The 26,276-nt window shown below is 45.7% G+C and overlaps 1 protein-coding gene across 1 annotated transcript; it reads right to left on the bottom strand.

Moving 5' to 3' along the window:
• Nucleotides 1-538: 538 nt before the first annotated feature.
• LOC125545913 (bifunctional purine biosynthesis protein PurH-like) lies at nt 539-5,209 on the bottom strand. Its single transcript, XM_048709970.1, has 11 exons — nt 4,927-5,209; nt 4,418-4,493; nt 4,184-4,280; nt 3,641-3,743; nt 3,395-3,525; nt 3,013-3,190; nt 2,758-2,915; nt 2,331-2,540; nt 1,823-2,170; nt 1,073-1,199; nt 539-986 (listed from the first exon to the last, which is right to left on the bottom strand). The coding sequence occupies exons 1-11, from the start codon at nt 5,141-5,143 to the stop codon at nt 835-837; spliced, it is 1,797 nt and encodes a 598-aa protein (XP_048565927.1). The 5' UTR covers nt 5,144-5,209; the 3' UTR covers nt 539-834.
• Between the last annotated feature and the right edge of the window lie 21,067 nt (nt 5,210-26,276).

Genomic DNA, 26,276 nt, shown 5'->3' with positions numbered 1-26,276 from the left:
ACATAGCGAAAGATCAGCCGAGTTGTGCTGGCGTAGATGAGGCACAAATGTTTCTTTCCGGGTGATACTGTTATTGCAAATGGTTTGCTTTTGCTGTAATTGCGCGATACAACTCTCTGGGAGGCTGTCAGCATGCAAGTTGCTCAAATTCTACACCAGGGATCTGTACATTGCCCAAGTTGTAACAAGCAACAAGCAGAACACTGTTCAGTTGCAAATGCATCTGAAAGTTGATTGACATTTCATTCTGCTTCAGCACGATTCCTTCTCTCAGTAGAAATGTAGAATGCTTCTAAATTTCGTTATATCCATCTGAATTTCGCGCTTCTCTCAGTAGAATGCTTCTAAATTTCGTTATATCCATCTGAATTCCAGAAGGACAAAAGAAAACGATCATACAGTCTCTTTCTCCCGAAGCTACACTCAGGCTGCATCTGATACCCTTTCCCCATCCACAGAATTGGCCTAATTCTACAAACCAGCATCTTAAGGTTGCTGGTAAGCACAAATCTTCAAGCCAAGATCACGCGCTGGCATCTGAAAAGGTCAAGAATGGCCTCACAAGTTGGATTCATGTCGACGTCTGAATACAAACACAGTTTTTGCTTCGTTTAGCTAGTACATGGCCCCTGGTTTTCTGACCTTGTTATTACCCAGCCACTGCTGGCTCAGCAATGTGACGAACACCTAGGCGTCCTCACTTGCGTACGTGGCAAAATGCTTTCGCCGCCGTCATACAATTAATCCTAGTTGGACTCAGAATCACCTGCGCCTGTCTTATTGCGACAAACTACCGATAGACCGGTGATATGGCCTTAAGTGCTCAGGTTAGGCTCAGTGCCTGAAGTGGCGGACGCCGGTGAAGAGGAGGGACACGCCGTACTTATTGCAGCAGTCAACGGCATCCTTGTCCCTCATGCTGCCGCCGGGCTGCGCGATCGTGCCGATGCCATTCTCGCACGCCTCCTCCACGGCATCCTTCCAAGCTGCAGTTCCACTCACGCAAGTCAGTTTATCATCCTGTAAGATCTCACTTGGTCGAATCGAATGGGGGCTATTATTTCATTCTCACCGAATGGGAAGAAGGCGTCGCTGGCCAGAGCAGCTCCCTTGGCAGCCTCCCCTGCTTTCCTGAAGGCGATCCTCAGGCTGTCCACCCTGTTTGGCTGCCCGCTACCCATGCCCAGCATGCAGTTGTCCTGCACTCACAGGAGGATCATCAAATACATTCACAGAAAAACCATTCACTGAACTAAATTTGGCAGGTCAGTCAGGTAGGTTTACGAATAGTAGAAATCAAAGCTTGGAATAGCTGATAGGACTGTGAGTTTGCACTACCTAATTTGACAATGGTTGAAGTGAGAAAAAGGATACAAAACCAGAGTTTCTTTCTATGCAAATTATGCTAAGTATCTTGACATTTGGTTGCACTTTGCACTAGTTTTAGACAGGTTCCTCAGCACACGCCACACCAACAGAAGGTTCATAGATGGGCATGCAGATAAAACCAAAGTCGAAAATCAGTGCAAGTTCAGAGTTTCTTTCTTTGCAGATTATGCCAAATATCTCAGCACTGGGTGCACTTAGCACTAGTTTCAAACAGGTTCCCATGAGGCGCCACACCAACAGATGGTCCATAGGCAGGCATGGACATAAAACCAAAGTCGAATATTGGTGCAAGTTCAGCGAAAGGTCAAAATAAATGATGTTATATTGAATACAAGTACTGAAAACGGCGGGTGTTTTTGCTTGCAATGGTTATGTTGCAAACTGCAATTTACTGTACCTATCTTTTCTTTGGCACACTGGGAAATGCACTAACCTTGGCAATCACAATGGCGTTGCTCTTGACGTGCTTCACACAGAGCCAGGCGAACTTGGCATCCGAGAGCTCACTGTCCGTCGGAGCTCTCTCAGAACCCGTCGTGAAGGTGATGTCTTCTGGGGTTAGATCGTCAGATTCTTGAGCTAGCCAACCACCACTGACCTGCCTGAGCGACAGCATGTTTTTCCCACTTCTCTTTGCCTCAAGGATCCTCAACGTCTTTGATTTACCTTTGAGGACCTCAAGGCCCTTCTCTGTGTATCCTGGTGCCACCACGATCTCATAGAACATCCGAGTCTCGCCATCTGTAGGACTTCTAAACTCGCGAATCTCCTTTGCAAGATCCTACACCAGAGAAATTTTGTTATTTGCCCCTCTCAGGCTCTCACAATTCACGAATAATTGAGAATTTGCAAATGAGCATGCAGGAACATGTCATGGGCAGCAACACAACTACAAAAACGGTATAAGCTTGTGAAACATAAGATCAGAGTCTAGTGCATACCTCGTCAATTGTGGTGTTGAATGCAACGATTCCGCCAAATGCACTCACAGGATCTGCCTTTACGGCCAACCTGTATGCCTCAAGAACATCCTGCCGGGATGCAACACCGCACGGATTGGTGTGCTTAACCACAACACAAGTAGGATTCTCAAACTCTGACACACAATTCCATGCAGCATCAGCATCCAAGTAATTGTTATAAGACATTTCCTGCAAAGAGGAAGGAGTTATGAAAAACCCTGAAGAAGCATCGCTGAACTTTTTGACAATATGAGTTCACAAGGAGCAGGAATATAAAAAAACAAGGTGTATGTGTACTGAACAAACCAAATATTAAATTTAGAGTTGATCTTTGTGTACTCTTGACTAATTAGTGGACCACTGTTGTTGTAACAAGAACTGGAAAATAAATATGTGAAGCCCTAACCTTTCCATGGTGCTGAAATGATGTTGCAATACCACCGGCATTGACTAGAGAAAGACTCCTGTCACCATAAAATGCGGCCTTTTGATGAGGATTTTCACCATAACGAAGTGTCGACTTCATCGAGAGGGGAACAGTAAAACTTGGAGGAAATATATCTCCTACATACATGCAACCAAGACCAATGTGATATCTGATGAAAATAGCAGACGAACTTTCAGATAAGTATTTGACCATTTACCAAAAGAAGGATCATACCACCGCTCGATTGCTTCCACAGCCACTCTGAGACGGCTGAATCATAAGAAGCCACATGCTGGAAAGCTTTCCATGCCAGCATCCTGCGGAACTGTGGGTCCACTTGATTTTCTTGTAGATATTTCAATAGAGCAGGGTAATCATGATGATCCACAACAACAAGAACATCCTTATGATTCTGTCAGGTAAACAAAGATCAGTATTAAGCCGTACATCAGTTGTACAGAACTATTACATCGATCCCGTGAGTATAAATGAACATAAAGCACACTTTCAATAAACAGCAAGCAGATATATGTTAACGTGAACTCAATGCTATGGTAGATTGCAACAACTGCAACCAGCCGCTAAGGATGTAATTTCAAATGATAAACGCAGTTACCTTCGCTGCAGCCCGGATCATTGTAGGCCCACCAATATCAATGTTTTCAATGCCATCCTCAAAAGTAATTGTACCAGAGGTGACCTTATCATAGAATGGATACAAATTCACCACAACCACATCAAATGTCCCTGTGCCCAAAAAAATGCTCTAGTTTAATGAGAATACCAGCCAAGATTGTTATATCATGGCATGATAATTGGAAGAATATTACAACGGTCCAAGATGAAAAAAATGGACTCTCACCTATGCCATGCTCATTCAATGCTTCAAGATGATGCTCCTGGTCTCTTCGGGCAAGAATACCACCATGTATACTGGGGTGCAATGTTTTTACTCTTCCATCAAGCTGCAATCACCAAAACAGAAATGTAAATGGAGATGAAAAGAAAGATTTATACTCAATATCCTCTAAATGACTAGCCAGAGGCAAAGCAGAAGATGCTAAAATGGGATGACAAGCAAAAATATAGTTAGGTAAATTATCACCTATCAATTATTCAACAACTATTATGAGGATTTAAGAGACATCAAAGGGAAGAGATTTGGAAATAAAGAATGATTATTATATCAGATCCACATGCACCTTTTACACGAATGGACATCACACTTGCCAACTATATCAACTATAGGTGTATAGCATGATACAGAAACATTTCACAAAATGAAATTTTAAAACACTTGCAACAAATTTTATTCAGGAACTACTTTATTGACTATGACAAACAATGTTGGAATAAAAAAGCTTGAAGAAATGCTCCAGCAGCCAAAGAATAAATTAAGCTATACCATTTCAGGAAAATGTGTAATCTGTTCGACTTTTGTAACATTCACTCCAGCTGCCTCCAGGCTTGACGCTGTACCACCAGTGGAGATGATAGAAAACCTACAAGGCCCAAAAATCTTCATAAGACCCTACATAACTAGAACTTTGGGAAAGGCGATATATGTTGAGCACTGCCTGAAGTAGGCATTGATGTACAACATAATTCCCCATGGTGATGCACGAAAGAGTAGAGTTACCCCAAGCTCTCAAGACCGTTTCCAAGATTGGCCAAGTCTGTTTTATCCGACAGAGATATCAGTGCTTGCCTCACTCCTGTTGATGTAGGAACTTGCCATTAGTTCATTGCTTTTTCAAGCATTTCCAATGTTAAGAACAAGATAAAGTTAAATGAAGAGAATATACAACTCTTGGGACCCATGTTATTTGACTGCTTGTTCAAACACATGAGCTCTAACAAAATTAATCAATTACCGGATAGAACTGAACAACCAATACAGAACGGTCTAAAGAAGACAAAATATTAACTAGTGCGTGTGCAGAACAGTCTGCAGGGGTTGGAGATTAGTACACAACAATTGAACCATTAGACTGTAGGGTCTTGTGACTTCCATTCATCAGTTCAACAATCAAGAGCGTATTTACACTGAGACCGCTGGTGGGAATCAGCTATCCAATTCCCAATAATGATTTTTTTGAGAAATACCCAATAATAAATAAATAATCACGAGGAAGCCGATTGCGTTACCTGCTTGCGCAGCGACAGCCCTGGCCCTGGCGGGCCGTTGGTCGTGGTCGGGGGTGGGGGCCCCGACCGTGGCGGAGCTGAGCCGCGGCGCGACGTGGCTCATCGCGCGCGCCCAGAGCAGGCGGCGGCTGTGGAGGTCGAGCGCTGGTCGGCGGGAGAGGGAGGTGGCAGTGGCAGTGGCACTTCCGCCGGCTAGTGAGACGGCGGCGCAAACCATGCGCGCTGGCGGCGGCGGCGGCGGCGGGAGAGAAGGGGGGGGGGGGGAGAGAGGGGGGGGGGGGGCGGGGGGCAAGTTGTGGGTGTCAGCGCCGACAGGAAACGGAGTGCGTGCGGCGGCTAGGGTAAAGATGCGCAAGCTTTATGCCTTTTTCTTTCTCTTTTGGCGTTGCCCGTCCGATCTGCATCTGACGGCGAGGACCGGAGCTGCTAGGTGAATTTGCAAACACACGCCCGCCACCAGCGCACCTGCCTGCTAGTTTTACAAAATTCCCTAGCATATCCCCTAGAAGGACCCAAACTGTAAAATAATCGTTGTTTTAGGGTTTTAGACGAAAAAACGTCCATTCCAGATCCTGCAAAACGGTCTCATCCAAAAAAAACTATCCAGCTCCCCTAAAAAGAGCCCTCGCATCCTACATATCCAATCTTGGAGGCAATTTTTACAGTGAAGTGTAAACTAGAAAGGTTGGCGGGAAGGAACTTTCAGCTCCCGTGTCTTCCATCCTCGCCACCGCCGCCGCTATCTGAGATCGACTCCGGCCATCCCCGCCCTCGCCCCCGCCCTTCCTTGTCTCATAACCAAGGTCGCGGGAGCTCGAATCGATCTCTTGAGTGACCGCGCAAGCTCCACCATGGATGTGGTTCAAGCTGCAGTGGTCTGTAGCTAGAGGGTCGTGGCCAAGCTTCAAGTTCTCATTTTTTTAAGAACAAATTTCCAAAAGTTGCCATGCAGAATTTTATAACTTTTGTTGTGTGGCATTACAAATTCCAAAAGATGTTTGTAGAGGAGGAAGTTTCTAATTTTGCCACATGCTATTTTATTATGGGAAATGTTCAGCGTCAGCCGGCTAAAAACAATCGACGTGTCCGTCGCCTTTGTTTAAGCGCCACATGCCCTCAAGCCTCACGCAGGGAAAGACGAGACTTATCTCTTTGTCAAACATCTCGTTTCTCTCCGAGTCTTTCATCTTTATCTTTTCTGCAACATTACCTACTTTGCATTAATTCTTCCACAACTCGATCCTTGTTACAGAAAAAAAGTGAAGACAAAAAAAATTCTGCAACACGGCTTATGTTGCATAAAATATCCCGCAACACAATCAATGTTGCAAAAAAATTAGCAACACAATCTATGTTACGGAAAAAATTCCGCAACACAACATATGTTGCAAATGTTTCTGCAACAAGGTCTTTGTTGCAAAGCAGAGAAAGACTTCAACCGCTAGATTGTCTCAGATCCAATGGCCTGCGAGGCGGCGGATCTTTTAAAAACATCCGCCGGCTGACGCGTAGCAGTGCTTAGGTAGCATGCCACTTTTCTTCAGCTAGTCCTTATTACACCATGGTATTTTTATTGAAAGTACACCAAGATTTTTTTATTTAATTACACTATGGTAGTTCTATTGTAGGTATCATAACAAATTAATTATTTACTTCGTGGTAGTTTTTAAGGTCTCATGGCAATTATTTAGACCATGACAATTTTTTAGTTAGGCCATAACAATTTTATTATTTACACCATGGTAAAATCATTAGTTATACCATGGAAAATTTTCAGTTAGACCATGGTAATTTCATTATATATTAATTATTTGATGGAATATTTATTATTTATATCATATATTTGTTGTGAATTCCTTTTTACATCATTTTTGCAAATTCTTTTTTTGGTAAATTGTGTTGAACCACGGCAAATTCATTATTTGTACTATGGAAAATTTAACGAAACAAAGTTGTTCTTTTATAAGGTTAGAGCATGGCAATTGTAAAATTATGTTTTTTCTGCTTTTTCTACATCAAATTTATTTTTGTTAATTTTAATTTTTCCTTAAAAAAATGAGCTACCTGGGCCTACCCCGTTTTTGAGACTTCATGGGCCACCAAGAGGAACACTGAATCACACCGATCGGCTTCTCGAACAAGCGTTGTAGCGAACCTCCACTTCACTCGATTGCTGCTCCTAGAGCGAACCCAGTGTACTCATCTTTGTTTTCCTCGATATTAATCGGTTCTAATATGTTTGGGTGAATTTCATACATGCCACTAAAATTTTGGCTATGCCCCCATATGCCACTCCAAATTTCCCTCTTCCTAGGGCCAGTTCCTTTGGACGGCTTAAAAATAAGCTGCCTCACCCCAACTTAAAAAATAAGCCGCTTTCAAAATTTGTTGAGGCTTCTAAATTAGTAATCCAATAACTAGTTCAGAAGCCCCGATGGATGAGGGAGGCGGCTTATCGGAAAAGCTGAAGAGGAGGCGGCTTATTTTTTTAAGCTGCCAAAAGAACTGGCCCCTAATATGCCACTACTGGCTGGTTGACCGTTGGTTGACCGTCAAGTGAAAGTTGAAAAGACAATTCTGCCCTTGGCCAACGTTGTAGGAACTATCGAGGGATAGGAGTATCGGGATACATCACTTGCACAGTCCTTATACTGGTCGACGGCGGCATCGTCCATGGTTGTCATTCTCCTCCCTTGAGGCCCCGTCCATGGACGTCATTCTCCTCCCTTGAGGCCCCGTCACGATGTTCCCAATCTTTTCATGATGCTCCGAGTGAAAACGTAATCTTCAGGATCATATGGTGGTGGCTATCCGTGGTCGTACCTTTCCTGAAAGCATCGTCTTGGAGTCTCCTCGGTGGATCGCTCGTCTTGGTGGTGGTCTCCAGCAGCCCAAGCGGTTCTTCTTCACTCATCCTTAGGTTTCTTGGTAGTCGTTGCGGTGGTCTATCGGTGCCTGGCACCTTTGCATGCTGCCTTGCGTGTTTGCGTTGTGTGCGGTGGTGGAGTGCGTCTGTATCAACTTGCTCAAATGTTGTGGTGATGGTTGCTTTATATATAAAGTGGGGGAAACCTTTTTTCATCAAATTGAATGTTTTCGGAGGCAATTTAGTGACACAAGGATAATAAGTTTAGTTGGCAAGCATGACAAATCCTCACACATTTTATTTTTTGCCTGAAAATTGCCATGCATGTCAACTAGACTTGTCTTCCTCGCGTCACTATATATTGTCATAAAAAACATTCGATTTGTCATGGTAAAATCCCGAAAGTTCAGGATTAGTCATTTTTAATATTAAAAACATTTAATTTGAAGCGTTGAAAGCTTTCGGTACATGTATATGACGGGTGCTCGTTAGAAAGTCCTTGTTGTACTATCAATCCACCCAAAAACCATTAGGATTCGGAGACACAAACATATATACTTTTGCATACAAAAAGGCGCGCAGGTGCATCGATTACCAGCAGGCCGTACGTGTTGGTCGGTTCCCCCGATCGCCTTGGACTGTGCAGGCCGTTGCCATGGCAGCAGCAGGTCGGTCACCGTGGCCGCACGCCGCGGCCGCGACGGAGACCCGCATCAGCGCATGCGCCCGGACCGATATCAATTGGCATGCCAGGCCGAACGGCCACCAGTTCTCCGTCCGCCTCCACGGCGACGTGTTCGTGTCCCGCGAGTACTCGCGCACCATCATACGGGCCAACAGCGTCGACGCGACGGATGATGATCCGGTCGTCGTCCGAGAGCTCGACCACCGTGTCGAGGTCGCCCACCCCACCGCCGTCTTCCGGAGCCGCGAGGCCTGCCGCGACCTCATCCACGCTGCACTCGCCGAGGCGCCGGCCACCCGCGAGTACGACCTCGCCGCCGGCAACTGGGAGGAGTTCCTGCCCGACGCGCTGGCCGCGCGCATCGTTGCCGGCGACGTCCACGACACGGCGGGCTTCGTCTTGGACATCAAGCTGGTCCTCTGGATCAAGCTGGTCTACAGCGAGCCCAAGGCGCTGCTCCTCGCATGCATAGAGGCCGCCGGAGATTCGGCGGTCGGCCAGAAACGCCGCCGTGAGCCAGGCGAGCTGTGCGCCATCTGTTTGTCGGAGCGGGGGGCCGAAGACGAGGAGACCGTCAGGCTGCCATGCTCCCACGACTTCCACAGCAGGTGCATCGAGCGGTGGTTCGACCGGAAGTCGACGTGTCCGACTTGCCGGCGTGATGTTGTGGAGTGCCTCGGGTTCGCTAGATCGGCGCCCCCCGTGGATCCTGTAGCCGGAGCCGAGCAGGGCACGTCGTGATGAGTACTCCTGAACACTTTGGTGCTGCTCATCGCCGCTGCTAAAGATCGTCGATCAGGTTATTGCCGACGCCAAGCATTGGACGAGTATGGGTCGTCTTGTCTAGCTGCTGCTTGTTATTTTTTAGGTCGTTTGTTGTAGACCTTGTTTTTATGTTTATCAGCGCTGGTTCATGTACAAAACTTCCCGTAAAACCACTTTTATAGGGTGTCCGTAAAATCTAGGGCAAATTGACATGTGAGGTCTTTTATGAGTTTCCGTCTCCCCATCTCGTCATAGAGTATGTAAGCCATCATCGGGGAAAACAGATAGATGCTAACGAGTTGGGCCCATTGCTAGGGTCAAACGAGTCGTCGACGGTTTCCTTCTTGCACCCGATGGGAGAGGCGACGTCGGCTATAGTCAACGCCGTCGGTTCCTCTATGCGCAGTGGGGCGGTGCAGTTACGCGGGGAGGCGGCGGATCAGTGACGAGTGATGAGGGGAGGCGGGGCGGCACAGCTGTGTGGGACTCGATGGACCGACGACAACCAGGGGGAGCGTGGTGCGGGAGGCGGGGTGACGGTGTTACTGTGTGGATTGCCGCGCGGTGGCGGCGGGGCAATAGGGCAAGGCGGACATCCTGAAAGTATAATGTGATTGCCTCCCGCCAGAGTTTACAGGAAGGCCATATTTCTGTAGATGGGGGGGGGGGGGCAGAATTTATGTAATTCTGTTTTTTTCGGGTTTAGAGGAACTGTTGGAAATGTTTTTTGGCCAAACTTCCCCTAATAATTGGTTATTTACAGATACGTGAGCTGTTGGAGATGGTCTAACTTCGTGAAATGAGAGATATAAGGAGGAAGAGTTTGCAAAGAAGATCATCATCAGTAGAACTCCAAGGGCACCTGCATCGGTAGATGTTACCCCTCCCCTCCTCTTCCACACCCCAAAACACTAAGCTAAGAATTAGGAACTCCCCTGCATTAGAAAACTTTTGCAGACGACTTTTGATGTACAATGAAGGCGAACATGTTTTCTTTCTCAGATTCCCGCTTCAGTACAACCCCCCCTTACTAAACGTATAAAGGGCAACATGGAGCTTTGGCATATCTTACCCACTTTAGCATATATGCTGAGTCGACCACCGGAACGTATACCCCCTTGTGTACTGGGCTTGGCCCATTTACTTTTCTTCTTCTTCTTTTCTTAACCTTCAAAAAATGGTGAGGGTAGTGGGATTTGAAACTCCAAACCTCACTGTCTAATTCGAAATAGAGTAACCAACCGGGAAAGCTCAATTGTTGTACTTTATAACTACTTCTTCTTGTTGTTTCTGTGCGACAAAGCGACGAGCCTTCCATGATCAAATTTTCTTCTATCTTTTCTTTTTTTATTTTCTCTTTACCTTTTTGAACAAATCATTGACTTATCTTAAACTTGAAATTTTCAGATTCATGAACATTGTTTCAAATTCTTGAAAATTTCTCAAATCCGTGAACATTTTTTTAAATTTGCGAACTTTTTACAAATCCCTGTTTTCTTCAAATGCATGAATGTTTTTCAAATACACAGATTCTTTTCATTTTTTATGAACTTGCTTCAAATTTCTGACCTTTTTTTTATCATTTTGTGAACAATTTTTGAAAATAGGGACTTTTTTTTTGAAAATTTTGAACAAAATTTGGAAAAGTGAACCTTCTTGGATCCTTGAACAATTTTTGAAAAGGGGAACACCTATTGAACTTTGAACAAAATTTTCAACACGATTTTTTTGAATTTATGAACTTTTTAAAATCGTGAAAATTTTACAATATTGTTAACATTGATTAATAAGTATGAACAAAAATTGGAACCTGAACCAAACTAGGAAATTCTGAACATATTCTAATATTTTTGAAATTGATTTATAAATATGAGAATCTGAAATTTAAACTGAAAAACATGAAATATTTCAAAATTCTGAACATAATTTCGAAATTATGAAAATTATGAATTTATGACAATAGAAACAATAAATTGAAAAAGGAAATAGTCAAATAAAACAAAAAGGAAATAAAAATAAACATAAAAGTAAAAAAGGATAGACGATGGAAAGAAAAAAACATGGTTTGAAACCTCTTAGAATCTTCCCAAAACCGGAAGAAATTGGCTGGGAAGCTCAGGGGCGGACCTAGACTGAAAATTACCCGGTGTCCACATAGAAGAACATATGCCTACATGTCAAACAATCAATGGCCTACACACTAAATCAATGGATTATATTAAGCAAGTGCAAATTGGACCCGGTGCCAGTGACACCGACAAGCTGTACGTAGCTCCGCCCGTGGGGAAGCTGACGTTCCCAAAACCTGAAAGGTTTTTTTGCAAAAAAATAAATAAATATTGTACTTTCTTTTTGAAAATTTTCTTATTTTTTTCAAATCCATGTATTTTTTTTTCGAAATCGATGAACTTTTTTCAAATCCGCGAGCGCTTGGGCTTGCCCAACAGGCGCTCGACGGGAGCAATGTCGTCGCCTAGTTGGAACATTTTCTTATGTCCCAACTATTTCTTGAATTTGTCAACAATTTTTGCATTTCAAATTTTGTATGAAAATTTTAAAAACTATTTCTTCCAATTTTTTTACAAATTCCCAACAATTGATAAAAATTTGAACACAAATTCCAAACCCTTTTTTTTGAAACACAAACATTCCTTAAATTTGTTAACAAAAGCTTGAAAACAATAACATTTTTTAAAATTGTAAACAATATTGAAAAACAAGAACATTTTTGGGTATTCCAAACAATATTTTAAATAGTTCAACAGGTTTAAGAAAGAATAATAAACTTCAAAAAAATATAAATGAATTAACGTAAAAAAAGAAAAGAAAAAAGCACTTAGGCTTTGACCTAACTAGGTGAAGACATTGCTCCCATCAGGCGCCTATTGGTCCGGCACGTGTAGCTAGTTGTTTCTTCGGCGCAGATTATTCCTGCTCCTTTTGTCTCCTTCATGCTCTATAGTTGATCAGATCATCACCACCACACCACATTACAAGTAATTACTAGTTCTGTACTTGTGGTAGCTCTTATTTGCAGATAACAGAGTTGTAGAATACCACTATAGAACAGTAGCTGCAATACTACGCAGAAACAGTATTGATACGCGCAACCTGGAGTATATCCTTCATCACATCTGGCCTAGACTGTTGGACTGCAATACTAGGTAGCAACAGTTTTAAAATGTCCACCACCGGCCCAAGCACTCGCTCATTTGAAAAGAGTTTAATGATTCAAATTTTTTCCTGTTTTTAAATTTGTTCACAAAATAAAAAAATGTTCATTTTTCAAAAATTCAATAAATGTGTAGGGAGTTCCAAATAATGTTTAAACTCTCAAAATTTGTTCAGAATTTAAAAAAAACATTCCTATTTCAAAACAAAAACTACACAAATACAAAAAAAGTTTTGGGACATTATTTTGTTTCAAAATTGTGCTCGTATTTTCATTTTTTAATTCCACTTTATTTATTGTTTTTCAGAAAAATGTTTGAAAAATTCAAAAAATGGTTGGGTTCAAACTTTACTTCTCTCCTTTTTAAAGAATATTCGTTTTTTCACATTCTCAATAATTTGAAATGCATGAACATTTTTTAAATTTATGTATAATATTTTGAAGTATGAATTTATATTTTTTTCAAAAGAATTGAAAATAGCTCTTTAGAATTTTGAATAAATTTTGAAAGTGTGAGCATTTTTAAAAAAGAAAATAGAAATGAAAAAGGAAACAATAAAATGAACAGAAAAAGAAAAGAAATAGTGCGAAAAAATACCGGTTCGCTATGGTAACTGGTGCTGTCATCGATTTGGAAAATAAAAGTTTACGAATTTGAAATAAGTTCAAGATTTTTCGAATAAAAGTTTGTGAGAATTGTAAGGAGTTCTATGATTTGAAAAAAAAGATCATGGCTTTGATTTTTATTCACGGTTTTGAATAAAAGTTCATCAATTTTGTAAAAAGCTTATGAATCATATTAAAAGGAAAATAAAATGAAAAAGAAATAGAAAGAGAAAAAAGGAAAAAAGAAGTAAAACCGGCCAAATAGTACCAGAAAAAAAACAAAAAAAACAAGTAAACCCGCGACCTCGTTGGCCAAACGAAATCAAGAGAAAAGAAGAAAGAAAGTGAACCCTTGACCTCCTCATTCAGTGGGTTCCGAACAGAAGAAAGAAGAATGGAAGAAAAAAGATGTAAGTATTCGCATCAGGTGAGCTGTCTGGCAGACTATTGCGGCGTGCACTTAACGAGGTGGTCGTGGGTTGAATCACGTCCTGTACATTTGTTTGTGGGTTAACAGAGAAATGGTAAGATGGGCCAGCCCGGGGCGGAGGGCGGATTGCGTACATCTACATTCCGACGGATGACGTACTTTTGAAAAAGACGACGATCCTACCCTTTATTATGAAGAGGTATGTAGAGATTTCGTCCCTTGATGTGTTTAGGGGGTTGTACCGAAGTAGCAGAGTTTTCTCAATGTAATTACAAAGAGTATATGCATGCTACGTGTGTACTTGGAACATTTTTCAAATTCTTTGCAATTTCAAAACCCTCCTTTTGAATGCTTACAGAGCATTTTAGCTCAAGTGTCGAACTTTACGGTCGGTGTAAATTTTAGATTGATGTCCTACAACCTGGTAATAAAAAAAATACAGAGCACGTCGCGTTTTGTTGAAACACATGAATATGAAATGCACCAATTCCAAAAGAAAAGGTGCAATTAATCATTGGATGATCCCCTTCCATTCCATATAGGTTGAGTGCGGCGGCATATGCACTGTGGCCTCGTTGCAGTAGATGGTATCAAAACCTTGAGCGCCTCCTTAATGCGAGATCTCTTTTCATAGAAAGTCGGATTAATTGCCTGCATCTTTGAAGTTGTCCAATTGTGAGCTTTGTCCTCTATGTGAATTACAGTCGTTTGAATTTACAAATGATGATCGTTCCACTCAAAACTGAGTCATCTCATGATGTGCTCCGCTCATACTAGGCTTACATACATGTGGGTGCCAGCGGCACTAGACTACAGGGTACTGTTGAGCGTCAGCTAATTGATGTTAGAAGCCTACGTCTTCCTCTTCAGAATCTGTGGGTTGTTCAGCACTATCTTGGGCTACTTCATCTTGGAGTTGGTCATCATCGGCTACTTCATCTAGGGTTCACTATTTTGGGCTACTTCATCTTGGGACTGTTCATCATCGGCTACTTCATCTAGGAACTGCCGAACCTCTGCTTGGAGACGTATGATGTCGTCGGAACATAGGGATCTCTGAAAGCTGAAGCATTCCATAACGTCATGCCGGCAAGTGGGGCACGTCGTGGCCTTGTGGAACCACGGCATGATGCACCGGCTATGGAAGGCATGCGAGCATGGCGGCCTGCTGGCGGTCTCCCCGTCTTCACTCTTCAAGACCAAGAGTCCGTCTTCAATCTCCAAGTCCAGCAAACAGATGGCGCACACCTCGCGGGGCTCACGGCGGCGCTTTCGCTACCGGCCACGTGCGGTGACTCCGGCAGCCTCCTTGTCGACCAAACTCACATGTAAATGGGGCATCTCGATGTCTACGTCGTATCCCAAGTCTCCGATCCCGCTGCTGAGCGTAGGTACCTGACGATCCCCATGGCTATGTTAAGGGCCGGCGTACGGAGTGAATCCGCCCAGCTGCCGTGCTCGTCGGCCGCCAGCGCCTCAGTGAGCATCACGTGGATGAGTCGGCTGCAGGCCTCCATGGACTTGAAGGTGGTGGGGTCAAACCGAAACCAGTGCCGTTGGTCGAGCGCCCTGAAGACTTGATCGGTCACGCACACCACCCCGCCGCGTGGTCCGATCGCGCGCGACCCCTGCGTCAGGATCAGGTCGCCGTGGAGGCGCAGGAAGCACGGGCGGTCGCGTGGCTTGTGCCGGAAGTTGATGGTCCCTTGCCCTTGGAAACGGCTGCGGGTCTCCGTCGCCGCTGCGGCGTGCGGCCACGGCGGCAGTACTGCTGGCGCTGCCATGGCCGCTGCCGTCTCGGTGGAGTCCTCTGTTAGAATAATCCGAGACACTCCGTTGATCTACCAAGGACCAAGCAATCATACGAGGCACGACATCGAGATTTGTTAACGAGGTTCACCGTCATGGCTACATCCCCGGGGCCTGACTACGGGCGCTCCTTCCCATGATACCGCTACAATACCGCACCCCGGCCGCCCGGGCGCCGGCACACACCGCCGGCTCCCCGCGTGCCCGTGCTATTATGTTGGCATAGGTTACATCGTGTGTGTATCCTCACTATATATAAGAGGCCTAGGATACAAGTGTCCTATTAGGACATAACTCCTACCCTGTCTACACACAGTCCAAAACCAAGTTCAATTGTAACCTACCTTGTACAATAATATTCGACACAATTTTAACAAACTCCACCTTGGCGAATATTCTCCATCACCTTAGATTCATCCATGCATCGAACCTCCATGTACATTGGACTTGAGATACGCCATGAGCACCGCTGCTACTCCCAGACTCCATGTGACTCCACCTACAACTGTAGTCCATTCTCATCTTCATCACAATCAACACTTGAGCAAAAATTAAGTTCCTCGTTACTCTACTTTGTGCTCCCAACTTCCGGAGTATCCGTTCAACGCAATCACACACCGACCACTGTCTGCGTGAAAATGAACAACTCACATATCGGACGCTACATATAGGAGTTACCTGAACTCAACGTCACCGCTCCTTTCTTGACCGCCTTTCTAAAACTTGAAAGAATTTCATCGTCGCACTGTGTCACCCTGAGTCAAATTCACAGTTGTCTCACCATTTTCCCCGGAGAGTCTCTGACATGTCTCACAGCTATAGCACTCAACCTCCTTCTGTACTTGTCACCCGCACTTTGCCATGTGCACCGAACTGTAACGCCCCGACACCGATGTGCCAGGTGTCTTCCAGTTATTCGCTGTCGTTGCCATGTCTTTTGCTTGCGTGTTGCATTTTATCATGTCATCATATGCATTGCATCATCATGTTTTCAAAACTTGCATCCGTCCGGGTTCCCCCACTTCCGTCTGTTGTCCGTTCTGAGCCCAGACACACTTGCACGCGCCCGCGGCACGTCCGAAATATTATTTTATAAGTGGCTGGAAAATGTTCTCGGAATGGGTTGAAAGTTGCATTGCTGTGTTGTTATGTTGTAGGTAGGCCGCCTGCCAAGTTTCATCGCATTCGGAGTTCGATTGATGCCCCAACGGATAACTATAGCGACATTATAGTCGGTCAAAACGTCGGACGTTTTCGGTCTCCGGAAACAGTTGCCGGGCTGCACTCCTCTCCTCTCATCTCAGCCCAACCTCTTTTCACAACCCACCTGTAGCCCACCTAAACCCCCCTCCGTTCCGGACCGTCAGATCGCGATCGGAGGCTCCGAAACGCTCCTAAAACCCCCCTAAACCCAAACCCTAGCCATCCCTGCCTATATATGGACAACCCCTTCCAAATTTGGCAGCCTAACCCTTCCCCTACCTCCCTACCGCCTCCCTCCTCAAATTCCGTGCCACCAGCCTCCTTCCCCCTCCAAATCCAGCGCCAGCCACCTCACTAGCGCCACTTGGCAGCGTCCCAGTGGCTGCGCTGCCACCCAGCCACCGGATCGGCCAACCGGGCGCCGCCACTTGTCGTCCCTGCCTCCAGCCTCCTCTCTCCAGCCGCAGGCCCGCCGAGCCCGCGGGAAGCCCTCCAGCGCCCATCTGGGCCCGGATCGCTCCGCCGCTGCTCGTACATCGCTACCGCCCTCGTTCCCGAACGTCTCCTGCGTCGGCTCGCTACCACCGCCTCGCCTTGCCTCGTCGGCAAGCCCATCTCCGCTCTGCCGAACTCCGGTGACCAGGAGCCGCCGCCGGTGACCCCAGGCCGCCTTCCCTGCTCTCCTCTCTCTTCGTTGCTCCCTCTCCGTCTCCCTTCTCTCATGGTCTCTCTCTCTATGCCCTTCGCAGGTCGACGCCGCCGGCCATCTCCGCCCGCATCCGGAACCCCCATCGCCGGAGCTGCCCGTTCCTCACCTTCCCTGTAGTGCTCCGCCGCCCTCCGCGCCGGATCTCGCGCCGCTGCGAGCCCCGCGACCATGGCCGTGCCCCTGGTTCGTCTCGCTGCGGGTGCACGCACGCGTTGACCTCGGCTGCTCCAGCATGGGCCAGCCTCTGGCCAAGGCCCAGCTGCTCCTCTGCTGCCCCGCGCCAAGGCCCATCTCCCTTGGCCCAATGTGAGCAGCTCCCTGGCCTTTCCTCGGTTGGGCTAGCCGGATGTGGCCTGTTTCTATTTTTTTTCTGTTGCTGCAATTTTAGCTTTATTCCAGAGTCAGCAGTTTTTGCAGAAAACCCCCTATACTTCATGCATATATTAACTTAATAACCGTGCATCGGTTTAAAATGATTTATATATGAAACTTGCTTAGAATTTTGTCTAGATTCATAATATCCAACTTTCATGCATGTTTAAAATGTCTAAAATGATGTTTGTTTAAATTTGCTCCTATGCCATGCTAAAATGTTTTAAATCATAACTAAATAACCGTAGCTCGGTTTCTAATAAACTTTATATGTAAATGGGGTAGAATTTTGCCTAGTTTAACATGGTGGCATCACTTTGCATGTTTAACAACTATAAAATTTAATTTAGGGCAGAACAGTACCAAACCTAATATATGCATATGAGGAGTTTCCGGACTTGTTGTTTTGTTGTTCCGGCCTCATTTAAACTTGCCTAGATTAGATAGTTTCATCATGCTTCACCTCTTGCCATGCTAACAACATTTAATCTTGTTGGGTACATAAACGAGAGAGAACTAAATAAGTCATGTGGTGTTTTCTTCAATATGCAACGCCGTTGCACAATGAGCTCCACTTAATTTGTAGGATTGTTTGTGCACTTTGCCATGCCATGCCTCATTAAACCGGACATGCATCATACTTGTTTGCGCATCGTGCCATGCTTATGTGGTGGTTTTTTACTATGTTGTTTGCTTTCTTTCCGGTGTACTTCGTCTCGGTAATCCGGTAACATCGTGTTGTGAGGATTCGTTCGGCAACGTCCGTTTGTCTTCTTCATGGACTCGTTCTTCTTCCTTGCGGGATTTCAGGCAAGATGACCATACCCTCGAAATCACTTCTATCTTTGCTTGCTAGTTGCTCGCTCTTTTGCTATGCCTATGCTGCAATACCTACCACTTGCTTATCATGCCCCCCATATTGTTAAGCCAAGCCTCTAACCCTCCTTGTCCTAGCAAACTGTTGTTTGGCTATGTTACCGCTTTGCTCAGCCCCTCTTATAGCGTTGTTAGTTGCAGGTGAAGATTGGAGCTTGTTTCATGTTGGAACATGGATATTTTGTTGGGATATCACAATATCTCTTATTTAATTAATGCATCTATATACTTGGTAAAGGGTGGAAGGCTAGGCCTTATGCCCGGTGTTTTGTTCCACTCTTGTCGCCCTAGTTTCCGTCATATCGGTGTTATGTTCCCGGATTTTGCGTTCCTTACGCGGTTGGGTTATAATGGGAACCCCTTGACAGTTCGCCTTGAATAAAACTCCTCCAGCAATGCCCAACATTGGTTTTACCATTCGCCACCTAGCCTTTTCTTTCCTTTGGGTTCTGCAGACTTAAGGGTCATCTTTATTTAAACCCCCCGGGCCAGTGCTCCTCTGAGTGTTGGTCCAAACTAGAGCCCCTTGCAGCGCCACCTCGGGGAAACTCGAGGGCTGATTTTAGTTGTACGGATTGCTCATCTGAGTGTGCCCTGAGAACGAGATATGTGTAGCTCCTATCAGGATTTGTCGGCACATTCGGGCGGTGTTGCTGGACATGTTTTACCATTGTCGAGGATGTCTTGTAACCTGGATGTCGAGCCTGATCGGATTGTCTTGGGAGAAGGAATATCCTTCGTTGACCGTGAGAGCTTGTGATGAACTAAGTTGGGACACCCCTACAGGGTTTTGAACTTTCAAAAGCCGTGCCCGCGATTATGGGCAGATGGGAATTTGTTAATGTCCGATTGTAGAAAACCTGAAGTTGACCTTAATAAAAATGCACCAACCGCGTGTGTAACCATGATGGTCTCTTCTTGGCGGAGTCCGGGAAGTGAACACGGTGTTTGAGTAATGCTTGACATAGGTTGTTCTAGGATCACTTCTTGATCATAGTTGTTCGATCGTGCTTTGCCTTCTCTTCTTGCTCTCTTTTGCGTATGTTAGCCACCATATATGCTAGTCGCTTGCTGCAGCTCCACCTCATACCTTTTACCTTACCCATAAGCTTAAATAGTCTTGATCGCGAGGGTGTGAGATTGCTGAGTCCCCGTGACTCATAGATACTTCCAAAACCAGTTTGCAGGTGCCAATGATACCGTTCAGGTGTCGCAACCAAGCTCAAGGAGGAGCTCGATGAAGATCTTGTTCTTTGTGTTGTTTTCGTTCTAGTTGATCAGTAGTGGAGCCCAGTTGGGGTCGATCGAGGATCTGTGTAGCATTTGGGGTAGTCTTCTTTTATTTTGGTTCCGTAGTCGGACCTTGATTGTATCTGTATGATGTAATGCTTAATTCATGTATTGTGTGAAGTGCCGATTGTAAGCCAACTATGTATCTCTTTCCCTTATGTATTACATGGGCTGTGTGAAGATTACCTCACTTGTGACATTGCGTTCAATGCGGTTATGCCTCTAAGTCGTGCTTCGACACGTGGGAGATATAGCCGCATCGAGGGCGTTACACGAACACCACATAATATACGGCCATGTACTCTCTCCGCTTTTGACAATTTCAGACTTTCCGTCACTTTCACAGATTCTCCATGGTCAACTCCTGTCCATCTTCCGGCACCGATAGACCCAGTCACCAACTTGAATCCGGTACTCGTCAACACCGCTTCAGCACCCTTGCACAATTTGTCTGACCACCAGTGCCTTGGCCTGTCGCTGTGTCCCGTGCTTACCGCACGCCTCGCCGCTATCACCGCGTCGAGCCTCTGCTGTCCTGGTCGAGTCTCCTGGGTAGCTAGCCCCCACTATCTCAATTCCCACTGCAGAGAACCATTGATCATCACCGACCGATGCCGAGTATCACGCCTTCATCAGACCACTGGTACCCAGTCTGAAACCACGTGTCTCTCGCTATCCCGCTGAAATAGGCTTCGACTCTCCGTTAACTTACGCCGTAGCCCCTTTATCAGCACAGAGTATAGTCATCCGTCAGACTCCAACTCCACCTTCAACATGACTCTATGTAGCTGGTCACGCTACCCTGCACCCTGTCGACTTCAAGCTCTCTCATGTGTACACCGCCTTGAATCAACCCTGCGCCATAGTCTTGTCGAAGCCGCACAAGCCCTTAGACCTGCACCACGTGTTTCCACGCCCCAGAAGTCGGTCACCATCAGCATCACGCTCCTATGTCGTCGTCGCTGAAATCACCGCCGTCTTCTGCTTTGACCGACATCCCCGTCGATTCATCAGACTGTCCAGTCCGACCCAGCCGAAATTATCCGACTACAACCATGCTTCACCCTGCGTCGTGTCCGCCTGCATATCTTCATGCCTTGCTTAACGCCCTGTGTATGCATGATTCCACGTGACACACTGTCCTCCACTTCACATAATCTTCGAGCCCTCTCAGCAATCTTGACAGAAAAAACTTCCATGTAAGCAGACCCTAAGTTGTTGCACAATTATTTTTCCTCGTCACTATTTTGCTAGTGCATCTCCGTGTACCCTTAGCAGCAAAGGATCACCTTATCTGCCCATAACACACATGCACGCTCGTATCATGCGAACCAAGACATCGTGCTTTCTTTTAATCCAAACAAATCCCATGTCAGCTTTGCCTTCGGCTAACCTTCCGTGTACTCTTTCCGTGACTCAGCTCCAAGCGCAGTGCAACAACTCCAGGGCTTTCAACACGACGCTCCCGGGTGCAGCAGCCACGTCTGCCCCGTGATCTGCACCTCACGCGCGCCTGGCCCACTGCTGCTTTTGCCACCCGTGCGCGCCTCGGACTGGGCCACCTTGTGTCCACGTTCCTTTGATCAGCGTATCGATCTCGTCGAAACCGAATCAATCTAGAACACCAAAACACGTTGCCTGCTCGATCCGACCTCGCCAGGAATTTCGCTGAAGACACACCGTATGTACGCTCGCCCGATCGATCTACGGATCAATCGCCGTAAGTCTCACACACACGCGTTGCCGCCGATGCTTCGAAACGGCCGATCGCCTCCATGAAAGAAATCCTTGTCACGGGTCCATCTTGCTAACCGCCACAGATGCTGCTCTCCTCGGCTCTTAAAACCGACGCAACTTCTTCGTGGTTTATTCCCGCACTATGAATCTGACAAAATCTTCCGTTTTCTTCCTCTAGATCAACTATCCGTGGCCTTTTCGTAACCTTGCTCATGATACCACTTGTTAGAATAATTCAAGGCGCTCCATTGATCTATCGAGGACCAAACAATCACACGAGGCACGACACCGAGATTTGTTAACGAGATTCACCGTCCTGGCTACATCCCCGGGGCCTGACTACGGGCGCTCCTCCCCATGATACCGCTACAATACCGCACCCCGGCCACCCGGGCGCCGGCACACGCCGCCGGCTCCCCCGCGTGTCCGTGCTATTATATTGGCATATGTTACATCGTGTGTCTACCCTCGCTATATATGAGAGGCCTAGGATACAAGTGTCCTATTAGGACACAACTCCTACCCTGTCTACACATAGTCCAAAACCAAGTCCAACTGTAATCTACCTTGTACAATAATATTCGACACAATTCTAACATCCTCCATGGTCAGCTGATCAATGAACAAGCGGACTGGCGGACGGGAAACAACCGAGGGCCGACCTGCGTGCCCGGCTACATTTATGAATGCGCGGGCATTGGGCGGAGTAGGAATCGAATTCGAGGTCAGGTAGGAGTAGGACTCTAGGAAGAGCACGGCCTCCAGCTAAAGTGGGCATATCCTTTCCTTCGGATAGTAGTACAAAAAAAATATTTCAAAAAAAAGTAGTAGAAAAAAACAAATTTTTGTACTACTCCATCCGTTCCTAAATATAAGTCATTTTAGACATTCCACTACAAACTACATGCGGATATACATATACATATTTTAAAGTGCAGGTTCACTTATTTTGCTCTGTATATAGCCAATAGTGGAATATCTAAAAAGACTTATATTCAGAATCGGAGGGAGTAGTAATAAATGTCTAAATCAAGGACGCTTATTTTTTAAACAGAGGGAGTAACATCTTATTTGTAAACATATCAACCATAATTGAATCTTGTTTGATTACTCAAGTGAAATGTTATCTGAATCCATGATCTCAAGGCAACCCGTCGGCATGCGAGCGTGGGGCCAGTTCGGGCTTGGCCGCGCGCACGTCGTCGTATGCTTTCAAGGTGGCCCACTGTCGTCGTAGTCCAGAGAGGGCTCGCCGGTGTTGGGCGGGGGGTGGGGGGGGACAGGGGATGCCGACAAGGTGCTCGATGAAGCACTTGATCTGGCGAGATTGAACCACTCTTGTGGCCTTGTTCGGGTCTTTTTTGTTTGAGACAACTTGTTTGGGTTGTTGCTGGGGAGGTGGAGATAGAACATTTACAGAGTTTTGGCCCGGATGGCGCACGGAAGAGGCTGCCCCCTAGACCCATTCCACAAGCAATACCTTAGGGAACTACTCACTTAAGACTGTCGTTTCCCACTGTTCTTCACTCCCGGCAATGATCATGTATTTCATCAACCACAACCGATGGTGGAAGGGATGAGTTCCATGACAACAACCTCTTCTTCTCCCTCACAGTGACCGCATGTCGTAGCGGCGATGGGCAGCCGCATCCATGCCTGCGCCCAGACTGACATCATGATGGATGCCAGGAGAGTGGCCACCCGTGCTTCATTCACGGCGTGCACTTTTTATCATCCATCTTGTTATTTAAATCTCTATATGGTAGTCATAGATGATATTAGATGGATGTATCACTATTTTTCATGTGTTGTTGTAAACAGAATTCACACTGTACCGATACATATGTCTTCCTTTTATTTTAATTATCTCTTTTCAGATTGGTCGGGCTTTCTAGATCGGAAGAAATTTATCTTAGATTGGCCTTTGGGTTTCAGAAAATTCAGAATAAGCTTCATTCTTAAGAACACCTCTGAGGTTTCATTACACATGAGACGAGTCACTATGTTTTACCATTGTTACTCGAGTATTTACGTTTTGCAGTTTGCGATCTTTCCCCCCTATAGGGTCCGTTATATCTCGGTTGTTATTTTAATTTAGTAACAGCTATGGTCATTACTAGTCAAGGACTAGCTTATGTCTCGGTTGTAAGTGCTTAATATTTCAGCAAAGCGTTGAATTGTACAATCAAACAGTGGCGTAGCTAGGGGGTGGCCAGGGTGGTCCATGGACCACCCTGGAAATCCCCCATAGCTTTTGTGTATAGTGTAGTAAAAAAATTCTTTTAAAATAAACATAATTTGTGTATATATTTTTATTACCGAACCACCCTGGCAAATTGGGCTGGCTACGCCACTGCAATCAAAGTGTTAAATTTGTTTGTATTTCAACATCTTGTTTCAGGTGCATTCAAGTGTCATTTCGCTGGAGCTCATCCTTGCATTTTGTTTACCCAGTCTAAGCATAGGCATAGCACTTGGGATGCTACAGTCACCATACTCTAAGGGCAGAAAACATACGTGGAAAAGTAAAGGAGGCTCAAATAGGTTGATCCTATGAAACATTACATGATTTGGCTACGATGTAACAGAGAATAAGATAGCATGTGCCTTTTCATTGATGGGGTGTGTGTCGAGAAAAGGAAGACATTGCATTTTCCCTTTAAATCTGGGATAAATTGAAAGTTTTGCTTACAGTTTCTTGGCTGGAACCGTGAACAGTTACTTGGAATTTTTTAGCTCCTCTTTTTTTCTTAGGAGATGGTGAAACAAACGTAGTAGAAGCATTGTTTCCCAATCTCCATAGTTGTAGTTCAATGGTGTGATGACATATGATGGTGTTCTTCACAACATGAAAGGTTGCAGTAGATTAGTTTGGGTATATAAGCCATTGACGGTGTTATTGGGCACATGTACACTTCAACTCTCATGCACCTGAACACTTGAACTAATGTGAGATGTCCTTTTTGTGAGGTAATTGAAATGGAAGTTGATTAATCTCAATATGAATGCAAAACACAATACACACATGAATTTCATAGTCTGTCTTGATTGAGACGTCCATTGCACGTGCAAGCTTACTAGTATATACAAGTGTGTTACAATCTATATATTTCTCACCTCTCTATACTAGTAAGCGTCTTTTAGTAGCTGGACGGCGCTTTGCTTTTATAGTAATTCCTACTCCCATTTAGGATGGTTGTGTTCTCAACACCAACATTAGCATATGCGACTCACGCCCCACGCCTCCCACGGCGCCCCTGCTCGGGCGACTCGGGCGGGAATGAAACCCTAGCCGCTGGGGGTTCTCCTTCCTTCCCTCCCTCCCTCTGCCGCCGCCGACCTATAGTCCGGGGGCCAACGGTGGTGGCGGGGCCTCCCTCTCTCATGCGCCATGGGATGGTGGGGGGCCCCGCGGCATGAGGAGGCACGGTCGATCAGGCCTTGGTTGGGGCCTCCGGCTTTAGATGCGAGACTTTGGTATGATGTCTGTTTGGTATTAGGCTTGCACTGTCGGCAATCCTTCATCAAGGGGATAGGAGTAGCGATAGTTGTTGCTAAGATGATGGCTTCAGACTACCTGATGTACTACTTTGTAAGGTCTTTATAAATAATTAATAAAATGACTGCATGCATCACCCATATGCAGAGGCCAGGGTATTCCTCATTTTCTAAAAAAGACTCCTATTTAGGACAATAAAACTAAGCCCACACCGAGCTTTCTCAGCGATTAGCATTTTCCACCGCCCATTTTCACTATCTGGTTATTTCTGGCCGTTGGATCTCCTTTGAGAAGCAATCTGTCCCGCACTGTGTGAAATCTGACCCAGTTGTCCTGTGGGTTGATGCTCCAGAGGCCAAAATGAAGGCTTCTGGTGCACTGGCCGTCAGCTAGCCCATTCTCTTGGGCTTCGATGGATCAGAGCGCATGCGTCCAGCTGCCGATGCAAGGAGCCACATGTGATAATAGGTACACAACGAGTTGGCGCTCGGTGAGTTTGGGTGGCCCCAATTGAAGGACATGTTAAGATCAATGTTGATTCGGGAGTCTCCATCGAGCACAACATCAGAACGACGACACCTATATGTTGAGATCGGCATGTAGGATATCTGGGCTCTTCTATACTAGTCATTTAAGGCCTCGTCAACCCGGCCACGTTTGAGGTCTTGGCCTGGAGAGAAGCTCTTGCTTTGGCTCAAGATTTAGCCATGCAACATATCCAGGTGGCATCGCACTGTAAGCAGGTGGCCAACCACATTCATCAAGGTGCCGGTGGAGATTATGGGGGAGTTGTTAAAGAGATTTTAGAGACAACTAAAGTTTTTAATTCTTGTAATTTCTCGTTTGAACCTCGGGCTTATCATTTTGAAGCCCATAAATTAGCTAGGTTTGGTGTTTCTCTCCCCCAAGGGAGACGCATCTGGTTGGGATCTCCTCATGATCCTACACTCATACCTGTAAACATTGTTATCAGTCAAGAAAGCCTAGGTAATTTTGCTAAAAAAAGCTGCCGATGCGAGGAGTTGGTAAAAAAACACTGCTGCGAGCCCACAGAGGAGCCGTCGGTTTCATCGAGTACTGATGCAGGCTCACAAAAGAGACGTGTGCGATCTGCCTCCATCCAGCCGAGGCGTGGGTGGAGATTAGGCCAGGTTCATGAGGGATTCCGGCGAGGGAGGGGATCGACTCGAGGCCTGTTTTACCCCAGACTTGCCCATCTAAGACACACATGCAATGGTGCAAAAAAGGAGCAGGTAACCAAACGCGTCCTAGGTTAGCTGCATTGAATGCGTGTGCTTGTGTGTGGAATGTGTTCTTATACCATGGATGGG

This window comes from Triticum urartu, chromosome 3 (assembly GCF_003073215.2).
Source record: "Triticum urartu cultivar G1812 chromosome 3, Tu2.1, whole genome shotgun sequence".
NCBI lineage: Eukaryota > Viridiplantae > Streptophyta > Magnoliopsida > Poales > Poaceae > Triticum > Triticum urartu.
This window is presented reverse-complemented; position numbering and strand designations above follow the sequence as displayed.